The sequence below is a fragment of the Nerophis lumbriciformis genome, linkage group LG08 (genome assembly GCF_033978685.3).
Source record: "Nerophis lumbriciformis linkage group LG08, RoL_Nlum_v2.1, whole genome shotgun sequence".
NCBI lineage: Eukaryota > Metazoa > Chordata > Actinopteri > Syngnathiformes > Syngnathidae > Nerophis > Nerophis lumbriciformis.
In genome coordinates, this window is record NC_084555.2 from 23551273 (window position 1) to 23578976 (window position 27704).

The window sequence follows — 27704 nt, forward strand, 5'->3', positions numbered from 1 at the left end:
AAACCTGAGAAATAGGCTTGTAGGGATGAAATAGCCTCTGTATTTTTTTCTGACCTAACACATATATATATATATATATATATATATATATATATATATATATATATATATATATATATATATATATATATATATATATATATATATATATATATATATACATATATATATATATATATATATATATATATATATATATATATATATATATATATACTGTACATATATCATCCATTAGCATCCATCCATCCATTTTCTACGGATTGCGGGGGGTGCTGGAGCCTATCTCAGCTGCATTCGGGCGGAAGGTGTCGTACACCTTGGTAAGTATATAATATATCATATATAGGAGCACACGGTGGAACAGAGGTTGGTGCATGTGCCTCACAATACGAAGGTCCTGGGTTCGACTCGAGGTCTTTCTGTGTGGAGTTTGCATGTTCTCCCGGTGACTGCATGGGTACTCCGGCTTCCTCCCACCTCCAAAGACATGCACCTGGGGATAGGTTGATTGGCAACACTAAATTGTGCTGCATTCAGAAGGACGCACAAACTGACAGTTGCACACACGGCTGCAGGATCAGTACTGGCACTGCACAGACAGCCGATGGGCAGACGAGAATCCTCAGTCCTATGTGTACATGTCAAAATTTTGGACAGTCAGAGATAAAAAAATATATTAGACATATTGTCTATTCAGCAACATCATTTTATAGCTGTTAAATGATTTAAGGAGCTGATTAAAACAAAATAATTGATGCGTTTTGGTGTGTCCTTTAGGATTTTTTTAAATGATGGGCTGAGGGTCGGCTACCTCTAGCCCGGAATTCCAGCAACACATCTTTTGTTCAGCCATGCGCTCATCTGCATGTGAGCAGCAACATGTCAGCAATAGTCGACTGAAAGGCTGCACTTTCTCCTCTGTGAGCCATTGTCTCTTGCATAATACAATATATCCCCAAAAAATGTCCAGCACGAAGGAATTCAGGACTCTGCGTATCACCATTGTCAAATACTTTCTGTCTGCACGGTCCTTTCAGCGATACATATCCATTTGTGGGCTCTTTTTTATGTTCATCCAATAAGTTCATGTGTTGGAGTAGCCTTTTTTCAGTTCCATTGCTCATGTTTTCAAATTAAAGGAGGAACACGCACTTTTGCATTTTGTCCAAATGTGTCGACATTGGTGAGTAATCAAGCACATAACCCATACGGTATTCCGGGAACACCAAGTACTGCAGTGGGCAACTAGAAACCACACTCACTTTCCTGATTCACTGTCTGGTCCACTTGGAGAGAGGCCTCCTGGTTGGCTATGTTGGGCAGACATCCAGTGCTCAGGTGAAATAGCAGGAACAGCATGACATGCATAAACTGAAATTAGAGACAGGAGTAGCCATCACTCTATACTTCCCAAACATATTTATATGCAAGATTAAAGCTTGCCAATTAAAATAAATAGCTATAAGTAGGGATGTCAAAAATAAGTAGTTAACTCATGCAATCGATCAGTCACAACAAATTATCGTATTAAACATGCATGTGTGCAGGTTAATCATGCAACTAAATTTGAGCGCATATGCTCCTTTACCTTAACCGTGGATGGTTACCTGAAAGGCAGCATGGTTTGTTGTACTATCAGTGATCAGGCCAAAGCATTTGTCAGTGCAAAGACGAGTGAGGATACTTTGACTGTTGTGCTCGCTGGCAAATGTCGCTCCAAAATAAATCCTGATGGAACTCTGGATAAAAGTATTACCAAGTTTTGAGCAAATAGATGTAGTGCATTCAGGTGGCAACACATTTGTGAAGTGAATTATATTTATATAGCGCTTTTCTCTAGTGACTCAAAGCGCTTTACATAGTGAAACCCAATATCTAAGTTACATTTAAACCAGTGTGGGTGGCACTGGGAGCAGGCGAGTAAAGTGTCTTGCCCAAGGACACAACGGCAGTGACTAGGATGGCAGAAGCGGGAATCGAACCTGGAACCCTCAAGTTGCTGGCACGGCCACTCTACCAACCGAGCTATACAGCAACACAATCTTCCAGTATGACCTTCTGACAATAAAATTGCATGTGTTAGTTCATTTAAATAATCTTGTTTGATCCAAGTTATAAACATTTGATTAATCTGAATTAAAAATTAATGATTACACAGCATTAGTATTAGGTATATTAAATAATTGATGAATAAATCAGAATTATAAATAAATGAATAAACAAATGCATGGAGGGGGAGTTCGGGCATCAGGTCAGGATGCCACCCGAACGTGTGTGAGAGGTGTTTCGGGCATGTCCGACCGGTAGGAGGCCACGGGGAAGGCCCAGGACACGTTGGGAAGACTATGTCTAACAGCTGGCCTGGGAATGAGGAGTTGGACAAAGTGGCTGGGGAGAGGGAAGTTTGGGCTTCCCTGCTTAGGCTGCTGCCCCCGCGACCCGACCTCGGATAAGTGGACGAAGATGGATGGATGGATGGCATTTTGCATGTGCTCAATGATGCAAAATGAGCTCTACGCACACATTGCGTTCTGGGCGGGGACGCACTGCATATTGGTTTAAAACAGTGTAAACATTTCAGATATTGTAAAACAACTTACTTAGACGGCCGTGAACAGGTAATTACACTCTAGCAATGAAAATATGACATATATAATGAATAAATGCTACTTCGCCGGACTTCATTTACCACCAACTAACAGCGATAAATGTGGGTTTACTGTATTGTTAAATACAGACATTGTTGTTTATAGTCCCAACGTCACCTGGATTTAAATTAGAGTCAAGAGTAGTTTTTTTTGGGGGGGGGGGGGGGGGGTTCAAATGATTGTGGGCAACACAAGTTAATGAGGGAATACTGGATTATGTTGTTGATATTATCCCATTATACAGTTGTATTTATGTATTGTTAAATAGGTCATAAATAGGTTTAATAGATTATTATTATTTTTGTTCTAATGTTCTAATGATCACTGAAAATCACAAAATCATTCAAGTGAAAACTAAGTATCTGTATTGACACTGGCTCGATACCAACATGCCGAGTAGCCAGAAAGCCTGCTGGATGATTCACTAAATTAGAGGTGATCTTTTGTCTTGAACATGCAAACAGCTGCCTGACGAAGGACGATGGGTATTGGAGCAAAACAAGGACTTGAATGATTCACAGCTTCCTTACTCCAGTATCCCCAGAGGGTCTCACACATAGTCACACACACTTTAAATAAACACAGTCTCTCAATGCGTGTGACTGACAGGAAGACGGTATCGCACATAAACTGTGCTGCATTGATTTCCATCCGAGAAGGTCATCGCCTCGTCACACACGATCTTTGGCATAACTTCCACCTTTGTCACCTGGCAACGTCAACACACGAGCTAAATGTGTCGAGCGAGCTCAGCAGCAGCTAGCATACAAGCCCGGAAAGTAAACACTTGACTTGTACAAGTGAAAATATGGTAAAACAGACAATTCAGATATTTGCTCGTATAAAGCCCACTCAGAAAGACACCTCGGTAAGTTGGCACCTACTCTTCTTACAGCGTTGCCCCGTGTTAATGTAAACACGCTTATTGTACATAACATACTTATTATTATTATTTCCCCACCTTCATTCGTCTCATTCCCAACAAGTCAAAATATCTCCGGTGAAATAGGATGAGTAAATTGATAATACGAATTACGAAACGTCATACACGTACTAATTGACACGTATGACATCAGTTTGGCAGCACGGTTAACAGGGGTTAGTGCGTGTGCCTCACAATACAAAGGTCCCGGGTTCGATCCTGGGCTCAGGGTCTTTCTGTGTGGAGTTTGCATGTTCTCCCCGTGACTGCGTGGGTTCCCTCCTACCTCGAAAGACATGCAACACTAAACTAGCCCTAGTGTCAATCAATCAATCAATCAATCAATCAATATTTACTTATATAGCCCTAAATCACGAGTGTCTCAAAGAGCTGCACAAGCAACAACGACCTCCTCGGCTCAGATCCCACATCAGGGCAAGAAAAAAACTCAACCCAATGGGATAACAATGAGAAACCTTGGAGGGGACCGGAGATGTGGGGGGACATCTGCGGTCCCTGGGCGACCGGTGCAATGGACGTCGAGTGGATCTAACATAATATTGTAAAAGTCAAGTCCATAGTGGATCTAACATAATAGTGAGAGTCCCCCCCCACGAAGGAGAGGAGGGCAGAGCAGAAAAGAAACGGCAGATCAACTGGTCTAAAAGGGGGGGTCTATTTAAAGGCTAGAGTATACACATTAGTTTTAAGATGGGACTTAAATGCTTCTACTGATGTATCATCTCTAACTGTTACCTGTTAACTGTTAGTGTGTGAATGTGAGTGTGATTGTTGTCTGTCTATCTGTGTTGGCCATGCGATGAGGTGGCGACCTGTCCTGGGTATACCACCCGAATGCAGCTGAGATAGGCTCCAGCACCCCCCGCGACCCCGAAAGGGACAAGCGGTAGAAAATGGATGGATGACATCAGTTTAGTAATTAAACAACACGGGTAAATGATAAATGGGTTATACTTGTACAGCACTTTTCTACCTTCAAGCAGGTACTCAAAGCCCTTAGACAATATTTTCACATTCACCCATCCACACACACATTCACACACTGATGGTGGGAGCTGCTGTGCAAGGTCCTAACCACGACCCATCAGGAGCAAGGGTGAAGTATCTTGCTCAAGGACACAACGGACGTGACTAGGTTGCAGTATCTTTAAAAAGCTAATGTATTTCAGTTGTTCAATTCCAAAAGTGATGAGTGCAAATGCAAACGCAAACTTCACTTTTCACTTCACAAAAAAAGCCTCAAATTAAAAAAAAAATACAAGAAATGACATCAGATTTATGATCTACTCTACTCACAGGCATGACTGTGTCAACAGAGTTGCAAACATTAACAGCAAATCTCGATCTAATCTGCTAGACTCTATAACAGGAGTTTGTTTATTTGATAGGGACATTGCACAGACCAAATATAGCTACAAGCTCATTTTCATCTGTTGTCTTCGAACAAAGGCAAAGTAACTGAAGGTTTAAAACAATTTTACCAATAATGCAAAAAATAACAGCACCAGCAGAACGATCAATTCAGCAACAGTCCAATAAATATACACATTGTATAGACAGAACTAGTGACCACAAACCTGATGGTCCTTCAACCTTTTGTTTTATGTTCAATTTAAGAAGTTGTAAAGTGCGACAGTCTCAAACAGTTTATGGTAAAGCGTTACACATCCATGCTGCTCTAAATGAAAAGCAGTTATGGCCAAATGCTGTGGATCTGATTAATTAACACAACAGTCTTTTCTTGAGGAGGCTGTGGTAGATCTACTTGCTTCATCACATGATTTCACAAGCTCTCCAAAGTGGTACAAGAGCGTGAAAAATTATCCATTATACTTACATCAACCATAAAAAATAGAAATTGTCAAAAGTTAGCTTAAAGTTAATTTGTACTTCTTAACAATGTCATACTAATAATCGTAATAAAATAACGTTTTTTGTCACGTACTGTATTGTGAGTGCCTGTCTCCAGTCTTTTTACTTCTGAGAGCTACTTTTACAAAATGAGTTTCTTATTTTTGTAACATTTATTTCTACAGCTTATGTCTACCCAAATAAATGCTATATGCTCGTTTTGCCAGAACATTAACAATATGTTGGTATCCGCAACATACATTTTGTATTAAAAAAATCAACAGCAAAAATGTTGTTCATCAACTATGTGCATCTTGTATTAATTCCAGTACACATATTTTCTCGAGCTACTTTGACAAAAGCAAATGATTTTGTCAACCATGTAAATTTTACTTTAATCAGGAGATAGACCTGCAGATCAGTGCAGTCATTGTCTTTGCGCTATATTGTGGTAATTTGCCATTAAACAGAGGCATAATGTCTACATTTGAACAGGTATACAAATTCTAAGAGTTTGAGCAAATATGGCAACCTACTTAAAATTACCTGGCAAGCTACTGGTAGCTCACAGACACTTGCTGTATAACCTCTTGAGAACAAGGGTCCCCTGCAGTGTTTTGGTCTATTTATTTGGTCAGAGTTACACATACAAAAATAGCCCTGTTATCCATCCATCCATCCATTTTCTACCGCTAAATGTCTACTGTAGAGGACGCTAGTTCTCAAGAGGGTAAGTCAACTAATGTTTACCAATCATTACATAAGTTCAACTACCACTGGGGTTCACATGTAAAAAAGGCCAGCTTGCGTTAATCATACCCCTGGCAATGCATTCACTTATTTCTGAAATCTAGTTTATTGTCTGCACACTCTTCCTGTTGGGAGCAGTAATCAAATCACACAAATGGTTTCTATGGCAGCTTAGCTTGCACTGACAGTACCTACCACAATGAAATGACCACAGCCACATCCATAGGGCTTTTTCAGATTCTGTGCAAGAAGACAAGAAAACAAGGGTGGTCAGGGTGACAACGAAAACAATCCAGTTATTAGTGTGGCCTCTTTTGCCCTTCTAACCCCCAAGGGTTTGTAATTTCATCAGTGTCTATTGGAGACATATGCCAGCACATATGTCAGATATCAAAAACAAAGGGTGGGGGTGTTCACATTGACCTGGACGACCTCACTTTAAATGCCATCCACTGCTTGAACTCTGTCTACATTGGTTGATTGTGCCATAGTTTTTTTTGTGTCCCCTGAGGCATGGCTTTGGCCTTAGGTACAACGTCTCAATACTATATATACTACTACAGTATGATTCCTTGTTCATTTCTATAGCATTCCACGTAATATGTTCTAATTCCAGTTTCTCTTTTTGGAGGAGACAGTGCCCCACACCACAAGAAGCTAAATTTACAGTATACTGCATGGGTATTGTCTGGTGTGTTTAACTTAGACTTTGTCTTCAGCACCTCTGCCTTATTTGACTAAATATCTAAAAAAAACAAAACTTTGTGCTTACAAAATCATCTATAGAGTAGAAGATCAGACATTTGTTTTTCAGGTGGTAGATTGGCTAAGGTTTGTGTTGGACTAACTCTGCGGTTGTCTCTGGCTCCCTCAGGTGTACTATGTCAACAGTAAAGAGCAGGCGAGCGCTTCTTTGGAGTTTTTGGTGCCAAAGGACACGGCTGAAGGTTTTGTTAACAACAAGAAGGAGTGCTTCAAATTCAGGTGCTTTTTCTGAGAAATCAGTTTATTTATGGAAGACGCTCTACTTGAATTTATTATGCTGAGTAATAGTACAGGCTTCAGTGTTGCTACATGAGATTTTACAGAAAACTGATGCCACAATATTTACGGTAACATTATGGTAACCTTATTTTTTACTTTTCCAATTATATTGAATACATTTTGCCACTGGGCACTTACATACTGCATATATAGTTGTTAGTACATCAGCCTCACAGTCTGCAAATCCGGGTACAAATCGTGTCCTGAGATCGGGTAAGGAAGTACCGTGTGCACTCAGCCTCTCACCTGAAGTCAGCTGTGATAGGCCCAACGCAACCTAATAAGCACAGGCAATAAAGAAAATGGATGGTTAGATGAATACATATGGCTAATAATTTTAGTGTAAGATAATGAAAACGAGAAAGGAGCTGAAAATACTAATTGGTTATGCCTTGATGCTTTTATGTGGACCAAATCAGACTTTTTAACTTGGGTACACTAAGGGCCTGATTAACTAAAGGTTTGCGTGTATTAAAACATTTGCAAACTTAATATCGCACGCATAGTTGATTTCCTGAGCTCGTGCGCAGAGGTTTGCATCTCCTAAATAGGGAAAATAGAGATCGCAATCCATTTAGTGAGTCTGTCTTCATGTATATGGAGAATATATGATATCAGAACGCCCACAATACTGGAAGGAGGAGATGCAAATAAAATTATTTAGCACTTGCATTGTGATTTATCAAGACAAACTGTTCTGCAGCCACCGTTTTGCATCGATATTTAACATGTTTAAAAAATAATCCTCGCTCCTCCGTGTGTGTGTCAACATATTTGAACTGTCAGAAATAAAAATATTACATATATATTCTATTCAGCAATATCATTTTATAATTTTGTAACTTCTAGATCACCTAAGGGGCTAAATGAAACACATTTAATTGATGTTTTCTAGTGTCTGCTTGAAGGCTCTTATTTGGCATTAGTTTTTTTTCATAAAGGAGATGTTTTATTATATATTTTTGGGAAATGTACATTAGCAATTAATGATATATCTCTTTTTGCACCATGCATTTTTTTAAATGCATTCTTGCATGCATTTCTGGATCAATACACATGCATCAACACTGGCACCTCCCAGAGCGAACCTTCCGCTTGCTAAAAATAGGTTCTGTTCGCACTTCTACGGTATATTTCCCAGAAATGATGTTGTGTGCTACATATTCCACAACATAAAGAAACAGCACACGTTGGACCGTTTGAAACATATGATGTCATTAATGTAGAGGGAAATGAGTTGACCCTTTGGCACTGCTGGTATAGTACACACAAAAAAGTAATTTCACAAGGGCAATCTGCTCCACTTTTGTACCTGTTATCAATTGTACACAGAGTCTTAGTAAATCACCCGCAACATGCCCACTAATAGTACACACAATTTCATAGTTTGCACATGCTGTTCAGTAGAGCAGGCCCTAAGTGTTAATACTGGCATTCATGACAAAAAGTTACCCTATGAGAAACATATAGAGTACATAAACACAATCTGATGAACCGAATTTGTGACATATAGTGTGACACAACTCCATACTTGCCAACCTTGAGACCTCTGATTTCGGGGGGTGGGGGGTGGGGGGGCGTGGTTGGGGCGGGGGCATGTTTGGGGGCGTGGTTAAGAGGGGAGGAGTATATTTACAGCTAGAATTCACCAAGTCAAGTATTTCATATATATATATATATATATATATATATATATATATATATATATATATATATATATATATATAAGAAATACTTGACTTTCAGTGAATTCTAGCTATATATATATATATATATATATATATATATATATATATATATATATATATATAAACACATATATATATATATATATATATATATATATATATATATATATATATATATATATATATATATATATATATAAATATATATATATATATATGTATATATATATATATATAAGAGAAATACTTGAATATCAGTGTTCATTTATTTACACATATACACACACATAACACTCATCTACTCATTGTTGAGTTAAGGGTTGAATTGTCCATCCTTGTTCTATTCTCTGTCACTATTTTTTTAACCATGCTGAACACCCTCTCTGATGATGCATTCTGCTTCGTCTCCTTGTTGTGTGCGCAGTTGTGCACTGCACTCTCTAAAAGCCGTAGATGTTATTGTCACATATGCATGTACAGTAGATGGCAGTATTGTCCTGTTTAAGAGTGTCACAACATTGCTGTTTACGGCAGACCAACTGCTTTACGGTAGACACAAACGTGACTGCTGTTGTTGTGTGTTGTTGCCGCGCTGGGAGGACGTCAATGAAACTGCCTAACAATAAACCAACATAAGAAACCAAGAACTCGCCCTTGATCATTCTACAGTTATAACGTGATTGGGCAGGCACGCTGTTTATATTGTGGGAAAGCGGACGTGAAAACAGGCTGTCGACACGTCACTCAGGTCCGCATGGAGCTGGAGGGGGCGTGGCCTCCAGCTCCGCCTAAATTTCGAGAGATTTTCGGGAGAAAATTTGTCCCGGGAGGTTTTCGGGAGAGGCGCTGAATTTCGGGAGTCTCCCGGAAAATCCGGGAGGGTTGGCAAGTATGCACAACTCAAACTTACAATACGGTAATGCTGTATGCCAGGTTCATTTCATTCATTCATTTAATCATTAATTTTGGGCAATGACACAGAAAAAGTACAAGGTAGACAACATATAATTATATTCATTAGTAGTGCAAAAGGGAATGTACAATATGTCGACATGACAATCCAGGTTTTCCTGAAACTCCCAGTTGTCCATTCAGTGATTAATACATTGAGCTTCACTGTTACTTTGATCAATGATTATTATACAAATGTTATATCATGGTGGCATTACCACACGTAACAATAATTATTACACTATAACAATAATTTGTTGCAACAATGTAAGAAGAATGAACAATACCATACAGCAACGATGGTAAGGAAACATTGAGCACATGTTAACACTATGAGACAGAGTACAACAGCAATTCAAATGAAAGACCCTCATCTCTATATTTTAACCAGACCCGATGTGTATAAAACAGTTTAAATCGATGAATAGTTTGGCATTGCTTGTGTTGTTAGTCCAATTTGGTCCAGAGTTTTACTCTGCATACAGACACACAAAAACATTTATGGGTGGTTTGAGCTCTCGGCAATGAGAAATATTCAAAACCTCTCAAGTTATGAGCCCGCATCTGGTGTAATAAAAAAAAGTTGTAGGTTAGGAGGTAATAATTTATGAAATGCTTCATATGAGTTTATTGATGTATTATATTTAACAAGATCATCACATTTTAGTAACTTTGATTGCATAAACAGATTATGAGTATGTTCTAAAAAAACAACATACATATTGTTGTTGTTTTATACCAATCATTATAGCATATTTTTACAAAATGCATCTAAAATCGAAAAGCTCAGATGAACTTTATACCACATTTTCATGATTTTTCAGGCTTTTTTTTGTTATTTTAATGCTGGTGCATATCTTTGGTCCATGTTGTATTCACATTTGAACTGAAGTGGACTGACCTGAGGTCTCATCCATAAAACTGTGTGGAATTCTCACTTGAAGTGTCCGGACGCCAAAAACCCAGAATCTGCATACGCACAAAAATATTCAGACTTGCAGAACACAGTAGACAACAAAAGCTTGATAGTTGAGGCCCCTGAACGGAAAACAATCCTTTTTAAAAATATATATATATTATTTTGATTAATCACAATTAATCACAGTAAATTATGTGCTTGCCTAATTTAAATTAACCTTAAAATACCCCAAAATTAATACACAAATGCAATATTACTGTCAAAATATTTTTTTAATATTTTACTTGAATGGCAGTCATTTGTTTGTCTCAAGACTTAGTTACAGTATTATATAAAATCCCGTCGGGATGTATTTTAAAGTGAAATTTGCCAGTGAGCACACAAGTCGGCATCTCCTCATTCATTTCATTCACGTTTGTATCACCGACTGTATAGCACCCGACGCCTATTTTCAGGTAACCAACCGCGATCATGCAAATGAGCATGTGTGGTCAAAATGTATTGCGTGATTAATCTGTGTTTATATATGATTAGTTCAATTTTTTTTGTGATTAATCGCATGAGTTAACACGTTGAGTTTGACAGCTCCAACACAACACTTTGGTTATTTATTATTATTATACTTTGGCCTAAGGTAAATGTTAGCAACAGTGTTCCCTCCATCCATCAATTTGATGTATAATGCCTATCCAGGGTTGTTGAAACAAAACATAAAAGTAGTACATGTTGCTCGCAAGGTTGCATATAAGATGCAGGAATAATACATCTACCAGTTCTGTCATTGCCAGAGCCAGAACATCTGGTGGTGAAAGCTGCAGTCTTATATACCCTCTGGGCAGGGCTCATGCCACGCTTCCAAAGCCCTAAATTCACAGTTAGGTAGTCAGACAGTAGTGGACATGGCGAGTCTTTGCAAACCACAGAGTCTTATAATATCATGCGGAGGTTCCCCTTTGCCCTTGTATAAATACAATTTCCACATTTAACAACCCTCCTGGGTGGATTCCACTCGCTTCCCTCTCATCATTTTTGTGGGTTAAAACAGGATTTAACTTCTTTAGCAAATATAATGACTTCTTAATCCTTTTTTAAAATTAAATACTAAACACAATTTAAAAAGTAAAAGGGCTTTGGTAAACGACATTGTGTGACCTACTTTGATTGTTATATTTTGTTGTAGAAGTAAAAACACTTGAATAGCAATGTTTCCATTTTTTCCCACTTTTGTTCAGATTCCAAAAAGTGTTTGATCAGGCAACCAAACAAGAAAATATATTTGAAGACATCGCCAAACCCGTCACAGACAGGTAAAGTCATCATGACACTGTTACTTCAAAGTTTAAACCATCAGAGCTCCATGCTTTTTTTGAGTGTTTTTCACATTTAATCAACAAATGATAAAGTGCACAAGACTTTACCTTGTGGGCCGCTATGCTTATCCAGGCTAAAGTCCAGCCATGTACGTAACTTCATGCAGCTCTGCTAACGGGAAGCCAGATAGGTTCAGCCTTTTTTAAGATCCAAATGGGGGGTGCCTGATTTTTGGTGTACTTGACATACTTAAACCACTGAGTGGGCTCAGCTGGCAGGGGAGATGGAAAGTTCATCCATTGTGACTGTCAGACCTTTAACAAGTCACAGCAGAGGGACACTATGAGCTGTTCTGCTTGCTCATTTAGTGCTTTTGTTTAAAGAGACATGCCACCGTCAGACAAACCTGTTAATGTGTCTGCCTCTCAACCTTAACAAGATAAATTAAGAGCTTTAAAAAAATTACAATAAATAATTACATTCAGGAATTTGCCTAAATGCATATTGACAAGCTACACAACTTCTGGACACACCCGGAGCTCTTTGCCAAGTCACATCAGCCCTATTAATACAAGAGTGAAGCATTCAGAGAAAAGAAGACCATACCTACAGTGAAACATGAATGAGACTCGGTTATGTTTTAAGGTTGGTTCACTGCATCTGACACAGGGTGTGTTTGTGCTCTGCAGTGTGCGATGAATTCTCAACACTATCAAGGCATTCTGGAACAAAATGTGTTGTTGCACAGCGTCACAAAGCTTGGTTTCTGTTGCAGGTCATGGGTCCTCCAACAGGCTAATGACCCAAAACACACAAGAAAGGCATAGGGCGAAACATTGGACTGTTCTGACGTGGTCATCTTTGAATCTTGATTTAAATCCAACCAAACATCTGATTAACTGGTCTATCACAATTGACCAGTTGATCTTTAAGACTTTTCCCATAGAGCCCAACAATACTAGAAAAAATAAATGCATTATCAAATCAGTGTCCTCCTCACCTGCTCCTGTGTTGAGACTCATTGTACGCTACACTAGCTTCCCCTGCAAACTTGCGTAGCGTGGCGCACACCTCTAAAAATAGATCCTAAGGGCTGAGATTGGTTAGTTTGTAAATATTATTTCCTGTGTGTACAACTTGTTGAGAAGGTGGACACTATTCTATCGTTACTTCAATAACACTCACTCTCTCTTTAGTTACCGTTGTTCGCTCTCGAAGCTACCAAGCTTTAAGGGAAATTTCAATTTTTTCTTTTTTTCCTATAATTCACAATCCTTATGAGAGACATTAACACGTATGTCTTTCTTTTTTAGTGGAATCTAACTTGTAATTTAAACGTAAGTAAAAGTCTGCTTACAATGAAACCTATTACAATGGCGTCTATTCAGACCATAAAACCCACTGAAGAAACACCAAAAAGTGCTAATAATATAGTGTTGGGCGATATGGCAAAAAAATTATCACGATTAATTTTTTCATATCATCCGATTTCGATTAGTATTACGTTTTTTAGATTTTTAAGAAAAGCGGATTGTCCTGTTCAGGCTTATACCGAGTGCCATTGCATTCCTACTGTTTACGACTGCATTATCTTGTAACAGACATTTTAAGGTAATATATGCTAACAGTTGACAACTGTCATTTTGTTCATGTCTATGATTGTGTTTACAAGAGGTGTACCAGTACAGGTAACTCTCACAACGATCTGCACCTTGGTTTTAGGGCCACGATTTTACATATTTTTCAGTATGTTTTGTAGGGGTAAAGAGAACAACTTTTTTTCTTCTCAAAGTTCTTTTGGTATTTACTTGTCAATTAAAATTTCATTATGCAGTAAACAAAGTGTATCAGTGGTTTAGTAAATACTGTAAAACTTTTATTTCAAGTTAAGATTTACTAAACAACACTTTCAAATGTTAAATTATTATTTGTCTTAATTAATTACTTGTATACATCCGTGCTTCTCACCAGTGGTTTGGCAAACAAGCGGTGACCTAGATTGTGGAGTTTTTAAAAATCCAAATACTTAAGCTTATATTTGATTACAATATATTGTTATGATGTTTGAATTTGAGGTACTGTAAAATAATGTGAGGCAACACATAAAACATGTTTAATGATTATTTGAGGAACAAAATGCTTCTATCCACAAACTCAAAAATAATTTGAACAACAAGTGTTTGCAGAGTTTTTTAGTACATGTAATGTCTGAGGAGTTGAACCAGAGCAAACACAAACAAAAAGTCTGATTCAAAATTATTTAGACATAAAAATGTATTTTTCTGATTAAATTAGTAGATGTTTTTATAATCAGAGTCAGGACCAATACAGTAGTTCAGTCAGGAAGACAATTGTTTGCCTGCCTGCGAGTCCACATTTAGGGTAGAATTACTGGTGAGCTGCAGTGAGACTAAAGGGTGTCACTGAGTTTGCTTTTCCTTCTCAAAGTTCTGTTTTAACTTCCGTGCTGATGTTAGATACATATTTTTTAATTGTATTCTTCTGGTCAAAATTTCCAATTGTGTAAGGGGAGAAAGGCACATCGCTGATTCGACATTAATTACGTTGTGACGAGTCTGACTTTCACGACGGTGGTGTCATGATTTGGTGAGCGTTGCTTGCAGCGTGACTCCAAGGATGCAGATAATGGCAGGTGGAATGCAGGTAAAATTATATTTATTGGCAACATGGAGGTGCACAGGAAACCGACTAACAAGTATAATGATCCAGCACAGAAAGAGGGACCCGGGTGGAACTGAATAGAACTAATTAATGAGAATCAGGTGTGCTAGCAGGACATAGAACAGAAAGTAAAGTTGCTTCACAACACAGAGCCCAAACAGGAAATACTGACAAAACAAGAGCACAAGGATAGGAAGAGATACAAAAACACAGCCAAAGTACGGCCCCAGCCACCTAGAGAGCCCAACCCAAAATAGCAGGTGCGTCACAGAGGGAACAAGGGACCACTAGCCCCTTGCCGCCCGTCAGGGCCAGGAGCAGGCCATAGACAGATGCGCCCGACAGAGGGCAAGGCATGGGAGAAGCAGGGGACAGCCAGCCCGCAAGCCAGCAAGAGACCACACCCCATGCGGGCAGGTCCGGCTGCGCACCTTCCTCCCCCCTAAGGACAACCCTGATAAGCCCACACCTAGACGACTGCTTGACACCAGCCGCAAAGGACGGTGCAGCATAGCGCAAGGGCACCGACAAGCCAACCAACATGACAACAAACGAGAAGAAAGTCGGCAAATTCGCCAGCCCCGACAACCACCACGTGCATGCGCTGCCACAAGTCACAATATCGGCCAATCCCACGGGCGCCCACACCACGAACAAACGGCAGCAGAAACAACAGCTGCAATAACCCAGACAACCAGCACCACTTGATCAAATCAAAGCGATCGAAATAATGTGACCGACAACCACACGCCAACAGGATCATGGAGACCAGCCAGTGCCAGCTCGCCAATCAGCCCAAACGCCAACATGCAAACAAGATACATCAACACCTCCCCCACCAAATGACTGCACCACCCAACCCAAACCCGCACAAACTCACGTCCGCCAAAACAACCGAGACATAGCACCCACACCAGACAAGAAGGCTGCACTGCCACCGCATCAAGTCACCGACACAGACCCCAGAGGGCAAGGCCAGACCAGATGAGCACGAACCCCGGCCAACAGGAAGCGAAATCCACGTGACGCCACACAAAATAAATACATCAATAAATTAAATTTAAAAAATAAGATGAAAAAATAAATTAAAAAATAAATAAAAACCTTGCACCCTCAGCGAGGTCTCTGCCCAGGAATGGCAGGCCACCAGACCGCAGTCCCCGCAATGGAGGCAATGAAAGGCAGGCCACATTCCCGAACCCCAACCTACCTGAACTGAACTGAACTGAAATTAGTTCACCAGGTTGGGTATTGGGTTGCCTTCACTTGTCAACAATTTAGCAAACCTAGCAGCAATACCTTTGTTGCGGCAGCTGGTAAACATCAGGGTAGTCATAATCAGTCTCAAACTACTACAAAGATGTAAGGGGTTATACAACACTTTACTATAGGCGAGCAGTCATAGAACAAAGTTCCCAATTTGTTTTTTAGCGTCATTGTGTATTTGTGAAGCATGTCTGGTAACTGTCCGATTTGGATTTTGCAATAAAACAAAGCAAATGTTCAGCACTTTGAGTTTTACTACCATGAAACTCACTGTTTCAAACATGTGTACAGTGGCCGACTTGTAGACCTCTTTCTCTTAATAACGTTAAGACTCGTTTAGATTGGTAATCTTTCATACTTCGGCCAACAGTTCGATTAAGTAGTGAACACGTCTCAGCTGTGGGAAACTCAAGCCTGACGTTCATTAATGGCTTAATGAGAGGAAAAGCCACGTAATGATGTTGTTTTGGCAACAAAAAACTATGGTTGAGTTTGATACAGATTTACATTGCTGTGAAAACTGCACGACAAAACTAAAGAAATGCAGGGGTGCTAACACTACCGAAAAGAGTAAACCATTTAGTGCAGGTGTCTCAAACTCAATTTACCTGGGGACCACTGGATGCAGAAACTGGGTGAGGCTGGGCCGCAAGAAAAGATTTCTTAAAAAAATCTAACATGCACTTTTTAATGAATTCACCTTCTTTGAATGGCTATCCCGCCCTAGCAACATACTTGCCAACCCTCCTGATTTTTCCGGGAGACTCTCGAATTTCAGTGCACCTCCCGACAATCTCCCGGGGCAACCATTCTCCCAAATTTGTCCCGATTTTCACCCAGACAACAATATTAAGGGCGTGCCGTGATAGCACTGCCTTTAACGTCCTCTACAACCTGTCGTCGCGCCTGCTTTTTCACCATACAAACAGCGTTCCTGCCCAGTCACATGTTGTATTTGGCTTCTGTACACACACGTAAGTGACTGCAAGACATACTTGATCAACAGCCATACAGGTCACACTGACTTACTTAGGCCTTTAAATTCCCTGAGGAACATAGGCCATTGATGAAAGTCCTCCATCCCCTTCGGTCTTGTGCCCTCTGCTCCAGTTGTTGCCATGACAGCCCTTGTGCCTTCATCTCCTGCTCTGTGGTTCTTCTCCAGGTGGCGCTAGGCCACCACCAAACCCCCCCCCCCCCACACCCCACACCCCCAACCCTGCCCACCTCAACCGACGCACGGAGGGGGGGTGGGGTGGGGGGTGGGGGGGGGGGGGGGGGGGGGGGGGGGGTTGATGTGTGGGGGGGCGGGGTTTGGTGGTAGCGGGGGTGTATATTGTAGCCCGGAAGAGTTAGGATTGTATGGGATTCTGGGTATTTGTTCTGTTGTGTTTATGCTGTGTTACGGTGCGGATGTTCTCCCGAAATATGTTTGTCATTCTTGTTTGGTGTGGGTTCACAGTGTGGCGCATATTTGTAACAGTGTTAAACTTGTTTATACGGCCACCCTCAGTGTGACCTGTGTGGCTTTTATTCAAGTATGTCTTGCAGTCACCTACGTGTGTGTACAGAAGCCAAATAAAACATGTGACTGGGCTGGCACGCTGTTTGTACAGGTTGTAGAGGGCGCTAAAGGCAGTGCCATCACGGCACACCCTTAATATTGTTGTTTGGGTGAAAATCGGCAGACATTCGAGAGAATGGTTACCCTGAAATTTGGTAGTCTCCCGGAAAAATCGGGAGGGTTGGCAAGTATGACGCTGTCAAGCACCATTCATATAAAACTCGCGGGCTGCACTAACATTACATTTTCATATTAAGGTGTGGGCCGCAAAACAACATCTCGCGGGCCGCATTTGGCCCGCGCCGCGTGTCTGAGACCCCTGATTTAGTCGATAGTGTGTAGCCAATTTTTAGGAAAGCTGAGGTGTAAACAGGACTGCGCATTGGAAAAAGCCCAAGCTTCAAAGATAGATTCTAAGCCGCATCATGAGCAGTGACATTAAACTAAGGACTGTGCCCTTGTGTATCCTGCTGGTTGTCAATTCAAGCAGTGGATCATGCAAGATTCAAATACACAAATGTCACACTAGCCAACTACCATTTGTTTGAAACATTTTTTTTAGAAACTGTAGATGTCATTCAGATGCTCCTTAAGTTTTTTGTTTCCCTTAAAAACACCTAAATACCATTGGTTTTCCATTATTCCCCATTCAGATTAAAACCAAATTGTACTGGCACCAGTTTAGTGGGTCTGGACATTTTTCCCAATTACATTTAAAGACATTCTTATTTTAATGGCAAGTGTCTGTCTCCTATAAGCATATCCACTTATAGTACATCTATCTTTTCCAGCAAATTTATATTATCACATTCATTACACTCAGATTGATGGTGTCCAACTTGGCCTGTTGCATTAAATCAAATAGGCATTAGTATAATGTCATGGAGGTTGCAAATGACCCACAATTATGTAGAATGTATATAAATGTAAGTAGCCAAATTAAATAACTGTAATATCTGACAAGCACAAACTGTTCAAGGCAAGAGGTTATTTTGTAATAGTTGTTCATGAACTAGTTGGTTTATGAGATTGGATTGACCAATTTCTATGAGACTTTGAAATCAGGGTCATTTATTTAAACAGCTGCAGTTTAAAATGTTTACTCCGTGTTGAAGTTGGTACTCACTTTGTAATACGTATTACTGCCCCCTACAGGACTGGAGTGAAACAATATATTTTGCCGTGTAAGTTGTGCTTTAATGATGACCATATACACCTGAAGGACTCCTACAGTTGAGAAGTGCCGATTGTCAGGTCTTAGTGATAAAAACAGACTATGATTATGGTTTAATTTATTTTAAACATGCATACAGTTACAATATGGTACATCACATATTGTCAGAAGCTAAAGGAGCCATGCTGATTAATCGACTTGCTAACCTGAAAACCTTACAAGCACTGCACACAACTGGAAATTACTATTAGAACTGGGGCTAGCGTTAGCAATTTATGATAATCCAGGACTGCTTCACAAATATTTTGTATCCACAATTCACCTGTCATTGCAATATGCAATTTATATCCTGTTCATTTCACTGGTGTTGGATTTCACAACTTTGACATGTTTTATGCATCTTTGCAGTGTATTGGCGGGCTACAATGGCACCATCTTTGCCTATGGCCAGACAGGTACTGGGAAGACCTTCACCATCACAGGAGGGGCGGAACGCTTCATTGATCGTGGCATTATTCCTCGTACACTTACATACCTCTACGAGCGCTTCAGTCAGGCAAGAACACTTTCATCACTTATGTAATCACAACAGAATTTACTGTCTTTTTAAAATACATACTGTACTTTCTGACTATGTCAGTATTTCATTATTATAGCCTTAGAAAATTGGACGTACTTTGGCTCCTGCACACACTGGGAGACAAATATATTGTACATACAAATGCACATACATACTCACATACACACAAGTATACAAACATACAGTATATACACACACATATATATATATATATATATATATATATATATATATATATATATATATATATATATATATATATATATATATATATATATATATATATATATATATATATATATTTATTCATTAATACATACGCGCACACATTGGTACTTACCTGCATACATAGTTACCTACGCTCCCACATACATACACAAATACAGTGCATACAGTACATACACACTCTAGGTACATGCATCCACCTACACATTCACTGTACAAACATACATTTACACATACTGTACCTATACAAGCACATATGCATACATACATAGTCATGCATATAATCTTGTTTCATCAAATAAATATTAACGTTGTTCTCCTAGGGGAAACTGGGTAACACACGGCACACTGACAAAGCTTAACCTATTGTTACTATAACAATCTACAAGCTTAATACAGTTCACTTCTCTTTCTTCCTCTTAATTTATCTGCTTTCTTTTGTATTTCACATTATCATTACATGTATGTATTGTTGCATTTGAAACAATTGTATTGTTGATTATAGAGGTAATTACCGGTATTGTTATTGTTCATTATCAATAGTACTTTTTCTATTGGTATTTATATTGCTCCATTTGTAGTGTAATAATGTTCATTGTCATTTCTGTGTTGTTAATATTTACTTCATTAACTGCTTCTTTACTATTACTTTTCGTATCATATTTGTACATATCGTATTTGCTGATACTGTTCTGTTGTTGTTGTGTTTTTTATTGTTATTGTTGTGTTTGTTGTTGTTGTTGTCTCCCTGTCTTATCCCCTTCTTGTTTCCGCAATTTCCCCCTCTGTCTTCTTCTGCGCCCAACAATAATATAAATCAATTTAATAAAGTCAGATACAAAAAGGGCAACAAGAGAAGTATCCCAAACTTCTCTTTTGTAAATTAAATATGTACAGCAAATATGGGCATCTACATCAACAATATGATTTGCCTGAGTAGCTGGACAGGACAGAAAAAATGCCAGTTCTCTACTTGTTGCGCTATTGTCACAATCACCAAATGTTCCAATATTTTGATTCTAATCTATAAAATGCTATTTGATACAATGTGGCCAGTCTAACCGATCAAGTCAGAGTAATTTCAGCACTTTACTCACCACTATACAAATTATCTTAGTTAGACTTTCGTAGAGGCTGCGTGGTGGAACAGGGTTTAGTGTGTGATAAATGATAAATGATAAATGGGTTATACTTGTATAGCGCTTTTCTACCTTCAAGGTACTCAAAGCGCTTTGACAGTATTTCCACATTCACCCATTCACACACACATTCACACACTAACCAGCACCCATCAGGAGCAAGGGTGAAGTGTCCAAGGACACAACGGACGTGACTAGGATGGTAGAAGGTGGGGATTGAACCCCAGTAACCAGCAACCGTCCGATTGCTGGCACGGCCACTCTACCAACTTCGCCACGCCGTCGTGTGCCTCACAAAGGTATTGTTCAACATCGTTATTACTTCTCGAAGACGATCTGGGTTCCCCGTTCTCTTCTATATTCTCGTGTTCTGCATTCGCTGTGATGGAAGCACTTTTTCTGTCTATATTGTTCAAAGTCAATAACTCTAAGTTCAGAACAACGGTTAATTTGTCTAGCTCGTGATCGTCGGCAATTGTAAGCCGTTAAATGCTTCTGTGAGACAGTATTCAAGCAAGTGGTGTCAGTAAATACTGTAGGTCTGTAATTATGGTCAACATTTTTGTTCAAGAAAAGTGCTAAAATAGTATAAAATGGTACAAATCGTATTTTAGTCCATTCTCACAGTAAGTGACTTTAAATCACATGATAACACTAAACTTTTCACCTTAGTTCACCCATTAATGAGTTTTTAATTTTCTTTGTAAATTCTGCTCAACAGGACAACAATACTGTGTATACAACACACATCTCCTACCTGGAGATTTACAACGAAATGGGTTATGACCTTCTGGATCCCAGACAAGAAGCAGCTCGATTGGAAGACCTACCGTGAGTGTGCTTTTCTGGACTCCGTATTACTACAGATAACCATTTACATTTTATGCTATTACAGTGTATGGGTTGCCCTTTACAGTCTGTTCATGCTCTTGAAGGCAAGTAAAGACAACTTTAAGAAAAATCTAGGGCTTGGTGTTAATCATTTTTGAGCTAAGATAAAGAGATTTAGTATGGAAAGTTTTGTTCTAAGAGTTAGAAAGTTATTATAGTGTAATAGGTATATTTTTAATGCTAAATAGATAAATTGTCATTAGATCTGACTTTTTGTATCAAGCATGTGTTGGTGTAACTGAGCTTTATTCCTCCACCATTATTTATTTGCTTGGAATCTACATTGTGGGGAAATATGGAGACTGTAGTATTTACCACCCCACTACAAACTGCCAACATGCATAATAACACCATTGAATAGTGATGAATGTGGTCTAACTGGTGGTAGATCCGGCCACTGGAGCGGAGAAAAAGGATCATGTGAAGAAACATTTTTTCACTGCATGTTACTGGGACTGTTTTTGTTCCAGTTTTTGTCTTCACCCACTTCTTATTTTCCTTCTCATTTATTGCCTCACTCTCTGCCTCTCCTTGTCTTCTTTATCTCTCCAAGCTGTTTGGGTGTTTGTCGGTCTTTCATCTTTTTTGTCACATGCAATACATCATCAAAATAGATGTCATAGGAACAAAACCATCTTGGTCCATCAATTTAGTGTTTGTGCTTATTTTCTGCTAGCATTTCCTTTTAAGGCCTTTTTCAGATGATTCTGCCGGAGGTTTTAGATACCCACAAATCATAGTGTTCTGCAAATAGACAGTGCCCGTCTTTAACCGTGCTGTGGCTACACTTGCTGATTCAAGAAGAAGCTGTGGCACAGTTGGTCTGCTTTTTGTCCACTTCCTATCCCTCCTCTTCTTGATCAGTTTTAGCACACTCTCTTATAACCCTCTCCATCTGTTCCAGCATTCCACTATGACAGGATTGCCCAAAGTCTTTCATTGTGTGTATACTGTATATTATATACTATATTCATAGTGAATCTTAAAATGTTTGTAAACAATACAATACAGTAATCCCAGCCATGCAAGAGTTGATGGGAGTGTTAGGGAAACAATAGTTATGTAGTATTGCAAAACCAACCATGCATTTTCTATAGCACTTGTCCTCATTAGGGTTCCAGCTGACTTTGGGGGTTAAAAAAATCATAAAAAATGCATTAATATAGTTCTTAATCACAAGTGTCTCAAATGGCTTTACAAATTCAACAACATCCCCTGATCTAAACCCACAAGGAAAAACTCAAAAGACCCCCACTTGGGAAAAACAAGAAACCTTGAAAAGGGACCGCAGATGTGGGGACTCCCCTTCCAGGGTGATCGGCTGCAATGGATGTCGACTGAGTATAATTATTGGATTATGCTATATTAATATATATTGTGGGAGTCAATTCCATTGGGAAGCCAACAGATAGTCATAGGCAATATTCTTCCGGGCTCAGCCAGGTCAGCCCATTGTCAGACATTGGTGTAAAAAGGGGGTCTATCTTAAAGCTAGAGTATATAAATGAGTTTTAAGGCGGGACTTGAATGCTCCTACCGAGGTATTATCTCTAACGATTGCCGGTAGGGCAATCCAAAATACTGGAGTAATGTATTTATTTTTTTAACTTGGGACTTCCCACGGGACGGATTGTGTATGTTGGCGGGCCGAATCCGGCCCACAGGTCTTAGTTTGGGGACCCTTGCTCTGGAGCCTGAAGGCTTTTTTGGGGCTCTAGGGTTCACTGATAAGCTGCCGTTTATGGAACGCAGATTTTGGGACGGAACATACAGTACAATACAATCGACAAGATAAGATGGTGCTGGACCGTTTAATATTTTGTATGTCCATCCATCCATTTTTTACAGCTTGTCCCTCTCAGGGTCATAAGTAACAAAACCTTAAAAATGCATCTTAAGTGCTTGTCCCTCTCAGGGTCGTAAGTAAGAAAACCTTAAAATTGCACCTTAAGTTTACCAGGAGTTAGTTCAGGTGGGCCAGTATAGGCATAATATGATCCCATTTCCTTGTTCTGTTCAAAAGTCTAGCAGCTGCATTTTGTACTAACTGCAAATATTTAATCCTGGAAATGGGGAGAAAAGAAAATAATACTTTGAAATAGTCAAGACGAGACGTATCAAACGCATGTACAATAATCTCCGTGTCAGTTATGGACAAAATGGAACACATTTCAGCAATATTACAGAGATGATAGAAGGCTGTTTTAGTAACATTTTAAAAGTGCAGCTGAAACAAGAGCGATGGGTAAAAAATAATGCCCAGATTTTTTGCAGTTGTTGTTTTGCTGGGTTTTTACCAGGTTTACTTCACATGTTAGACTAATTGAAGACTCTAAATTATCCATTGGTGTAAATGTGAGTGTGAAATGTTGTTTGTCTATATGTGCCCTGCGATTGGCAAGAGATCAGTCCAGGGTTTAAACGGCCATAGGTCAGAGGTCAGCTGGGTTAGGCTCCAGCTAACACATGACCCAAATGAGGACATGCAGTATAGAAAATGGATAGATGGATGTCTGTTATCAATTTATAGACCCTTTCTAGAGCAGCTCATGCATACATCACTTTGCACTGACTCTTTTTGTTTGGACTTTTTTTGATTCAGAGCTGCGCGAGACTAAGGCAAAAATAAATCACAAAATTAAATTTGTCCTATTTTGTGCTATTAAGTTGTTCAGACTTTGTCACTGTTTGTTATGCTTTGTTCTTTATATTGTAAGTGGACTTATAATTTCTGGTATTTCCTACAGCAACATAATGTTCCTTTTTTTGCCAGAAAAGTAATAATCTTGGAAGATCCTGACCACAACATTCATATCAAGAATCTTTCAATGCTGCAGTCTGCAAATGAAGAGGAGGCTCTCAATCACTTGTTCTTGGGGGACACCAATCGAATGATTGCAGAAGTAAGAAGGGGATGTGCCCAAATATTGCATTGTATATCACAATAAGGGCCTGATTTACTAAAAGTTTGCGTGTACTCAAACATGTGCAAACTTGATAGCACACGTAAAGCTGATCTATTACATGTGTACAAAGTGGATAATGGCTGTTAAGTGAGCAGAATAAGGCGTTCAATCTATTTTGTGTCTCTGTCATCATTAATATGCTGAATATATGCTGATCATCAAAACGCCCACTGGGAGGAGAAGATGCCAACATATTATACAGCAGAAGCAATGTGATTTATCAACATTTATCATCGTTTTACGAGCACTATTTTATTTAGTGCTCTGAAAAGTACGTGCAAACTGACACACACTCGGTGTTCACTCTACAAAGACAGACAATTGACTGAGAATCCTCCCCATACATGTGTGTGTGTTTATGTGTTAACAAATTTGCATGGTCAAATAAAAAATATTAGACATATTGTCTATTCAGTAATATTATTTTATAATTGTATAGCTGCATGCTGGGTGACTTAAAGTACCAGTAGAATTGAGAAACAAGTTAACTTTATATGCCTAATTGTGTTTCATTGTCATACTTGCCAACCTTGAGACCTACGATTTCGGGAGGTGGGGGGTGGCGGGTGGGTGGGGGGACGTGGTTGGGTGCGGGGCGTAGTCAAGAGGGGAGGAGTATATTTACAGCTAGAATTCACCAAGTCAAGTATTTCATTCATATATATATATATATTTATATATATACAGTATATATGCAGTATATATATATATATATATATATATATATATATATATATATATATATATATATATATATATAATAAATACTTGACTTTCAGTGAATTCTAGCTATATATATATATATATATATATATATATATATATATATATATTTATTTTATATCTCTAAAAGCCGTAGATGTTATTGTCACATATGCATGTACAGTAGATGGCAGTATTGTCCTGTTTAAGAGTGTCACAACATTGCTGTTTACAGCAGAAGAACTGCATTACGGTAGACGAAAACGTGACTGCTGTTGTTGTGGGTTGTTACCGCGCTGGGAGGATGTTAATGAAACTGCCTAACAATAAACCCACATAAGAAACCAAGAACTCGCCCTCGATCATTCTATAGTTATAACGTGATTGGGCAGGCACGCTGTTTATATTGTGGGAAAGCGGACGTGAAAAAAGGCTGTCCTCACTCAGGCCCGCATGGAGCTGGAGGGAGCGTGGCCTCCAGCTCCGCCTGAATTTCGGGAGATTTTCGGGAGAACATTTGTCCCGAGAGGTTTTCGGGAGAGGCGCTGAATTTCGGGAGTCTCCCGGAAAATCCGGGAGGGTTGGCAAGTATGTTCATTGTATCAATTAAACAATATCCAAGTAAGTATGTGAAAATTCCCCGCTAAAGTACACAAAATGCCACAATTTGAGACGGCTATTTTAAATATTCCACTTTGAATAGCTTTGGCAAGTTCCGTAGATTCGGGTGGGATGACGTCACAATGAAAACACTTCTGCACTCTCACCATATAAGCAGATCAGTCATGCTGGAAATACGCAAACATTTAAAAGACATGTGCTGTTTATCTTTCACAATCCCTATGTAAGACATTAACACATGTTTTTCTTTTTTTATGCATTATAAGTCGCAAATAAATAAAGCCCTCTAATATACCATCCAAAACCCACCAACAACAGTTTATATTTCATGTTTAACACGTAGCAATACTGCTACATGATGCTATAGGGTTTTACTAAAACTGGATATGTTGAGCACATGGCTTCTAAAACGTGTAGTTCATACCTCCATATATTCAGGCTAAAAATATAAGGTTCTAGATCATAATTTTTTTTTCAGAGTAATCGTTGTTGGCTCTCACAAAGTCTGCATGATTAGCATTGTTGTTGGTGGGGAAGGGATCTGTGGTTTCCACTTCTATGTCACGGACCACATGACTGGCTTGCTCATTAACTCTCAAAATGGCTCAGGAATCTGTGAATTGATACTCTTTTAATCATATCTATATACTGGCACATTTTAATAAGTCTAAACTAAAAAAAAGTCTACACTTCGTCTTTTAGTGTAATAAATCATATATATATGATAATAGCTTCAATATTGAGGCAACTTGTTTTTCCATTCTATGCGTACTTTAAAGGGCTGATTAAAATACATTAATTTGATGCGTTTGGTGTCTGCTGGAGTTTTCGTAATGCCATTAGTTTTTTCATTGACAATCTATATAATTAACATATTTCCTATGTAAAAAAAAAAATTCATGAAGTATGCATTTTTTTCCATCTTGAGCACAGTAAGTGCAGCCTCTCTCCATGAGCACACCTTTAGCGCTGAAGTTCTGTTGTAGATTTTTCTTTTGCATGTTTGAAAACATGGCAAAAGCCACAGATAGAAGCATGACACAAATGAATGTGCAGTAAATGATCGAGTGTATATATGAGTGATGCCCCATATATATAGTACACATAAAATCCTCAATTAAATAAGGCGGTCTGAACCACTTTTGAATTGTACAAACAGTGTTAATAAATCACACGAAACACTTCCACTCATAGTACACGCTATTTTATGGATTACACACGCTGTTTAGCGCATGGTATTAGTCCATCCCATCCATCCATTTCCTACCGCTTATTCCCTTTGGGGTCGCGGGGGGGCGCTGGAGCCTATCTCAGCTACAATCGGGCGGAAGGTGGGGTACACCCTGGACAAGTCGCCACCTCATCGCATGGTATTAGTATCTTAGTAAATCAGGCTCTTACTATTTTATAATGAATGTTCCCTTTGATCCACAAACATATATATATATATATATATATATATATATATATATATATACTGTATATGTATACAAATACAGTATATATATATATATATATATATGTTCATGGCTGGTGAGGCACTGACTTCATCACAGTCAGATTTACAAACATATGAACCCTAAAGAGTATCTTATTCACCATTTGATTGGCAGCAGTTAACGGGTTATGTTTAAAAGCTCATACCAGCATTCTTCCCTGCTTGGCACTCAGCATCAAGGGTTGGAATTGGGGGTTAAATCACCAAAAATTATTCCCGGGCGCGGCGCCGCTGCTGCCCACTGCTCCCCACTGCTCCCCTCACATCCCAGGGGGTGATCAAGGGATG

At 39.1% G+C, this 27704-nt stretch overlaps 1 protein-coding gene across 2 annotated transcripts in view; it reads left to right on the forward strand.

The window, feature by feature from the left end:
* Positions 1–3345: 3345 nt before the first annotated feature.
* The window catches only part of kif6 (kinesin family member 6), a 121107-nt gene continuing 96748 nt past the window's right edge, over positions 3346–27704 (forward strand). Inside the window, exons 1-6 of one of the 2 annotated variants that reach the window (XM_061968500.1) lie at positions 3346–3519; positions 7070–7179; positions 12030–12104; positions 19203–19350; positions 21460–21569; positions 24403–24532. In XM_061968500.1, the coding sequence (XP_061824484.1) occupies positions 3460–3519; positions 7070–7179; positions 12030–12104; positions 19203–19350; positions 21460–21569; positions 24403–24532 (633 nt within the window). In that variant the 5' untranslated portion in view covers positions 3346–3459. The remainder of the gene's footprint in view (positions 3520–7069; positions 7180–12029; positions 12105–19202; positions 19351–21459; positions 21570–24402; positions 24533–27704) is intronic. The other variant, XM_061968501.1, reaches the window with a different exon arrangement.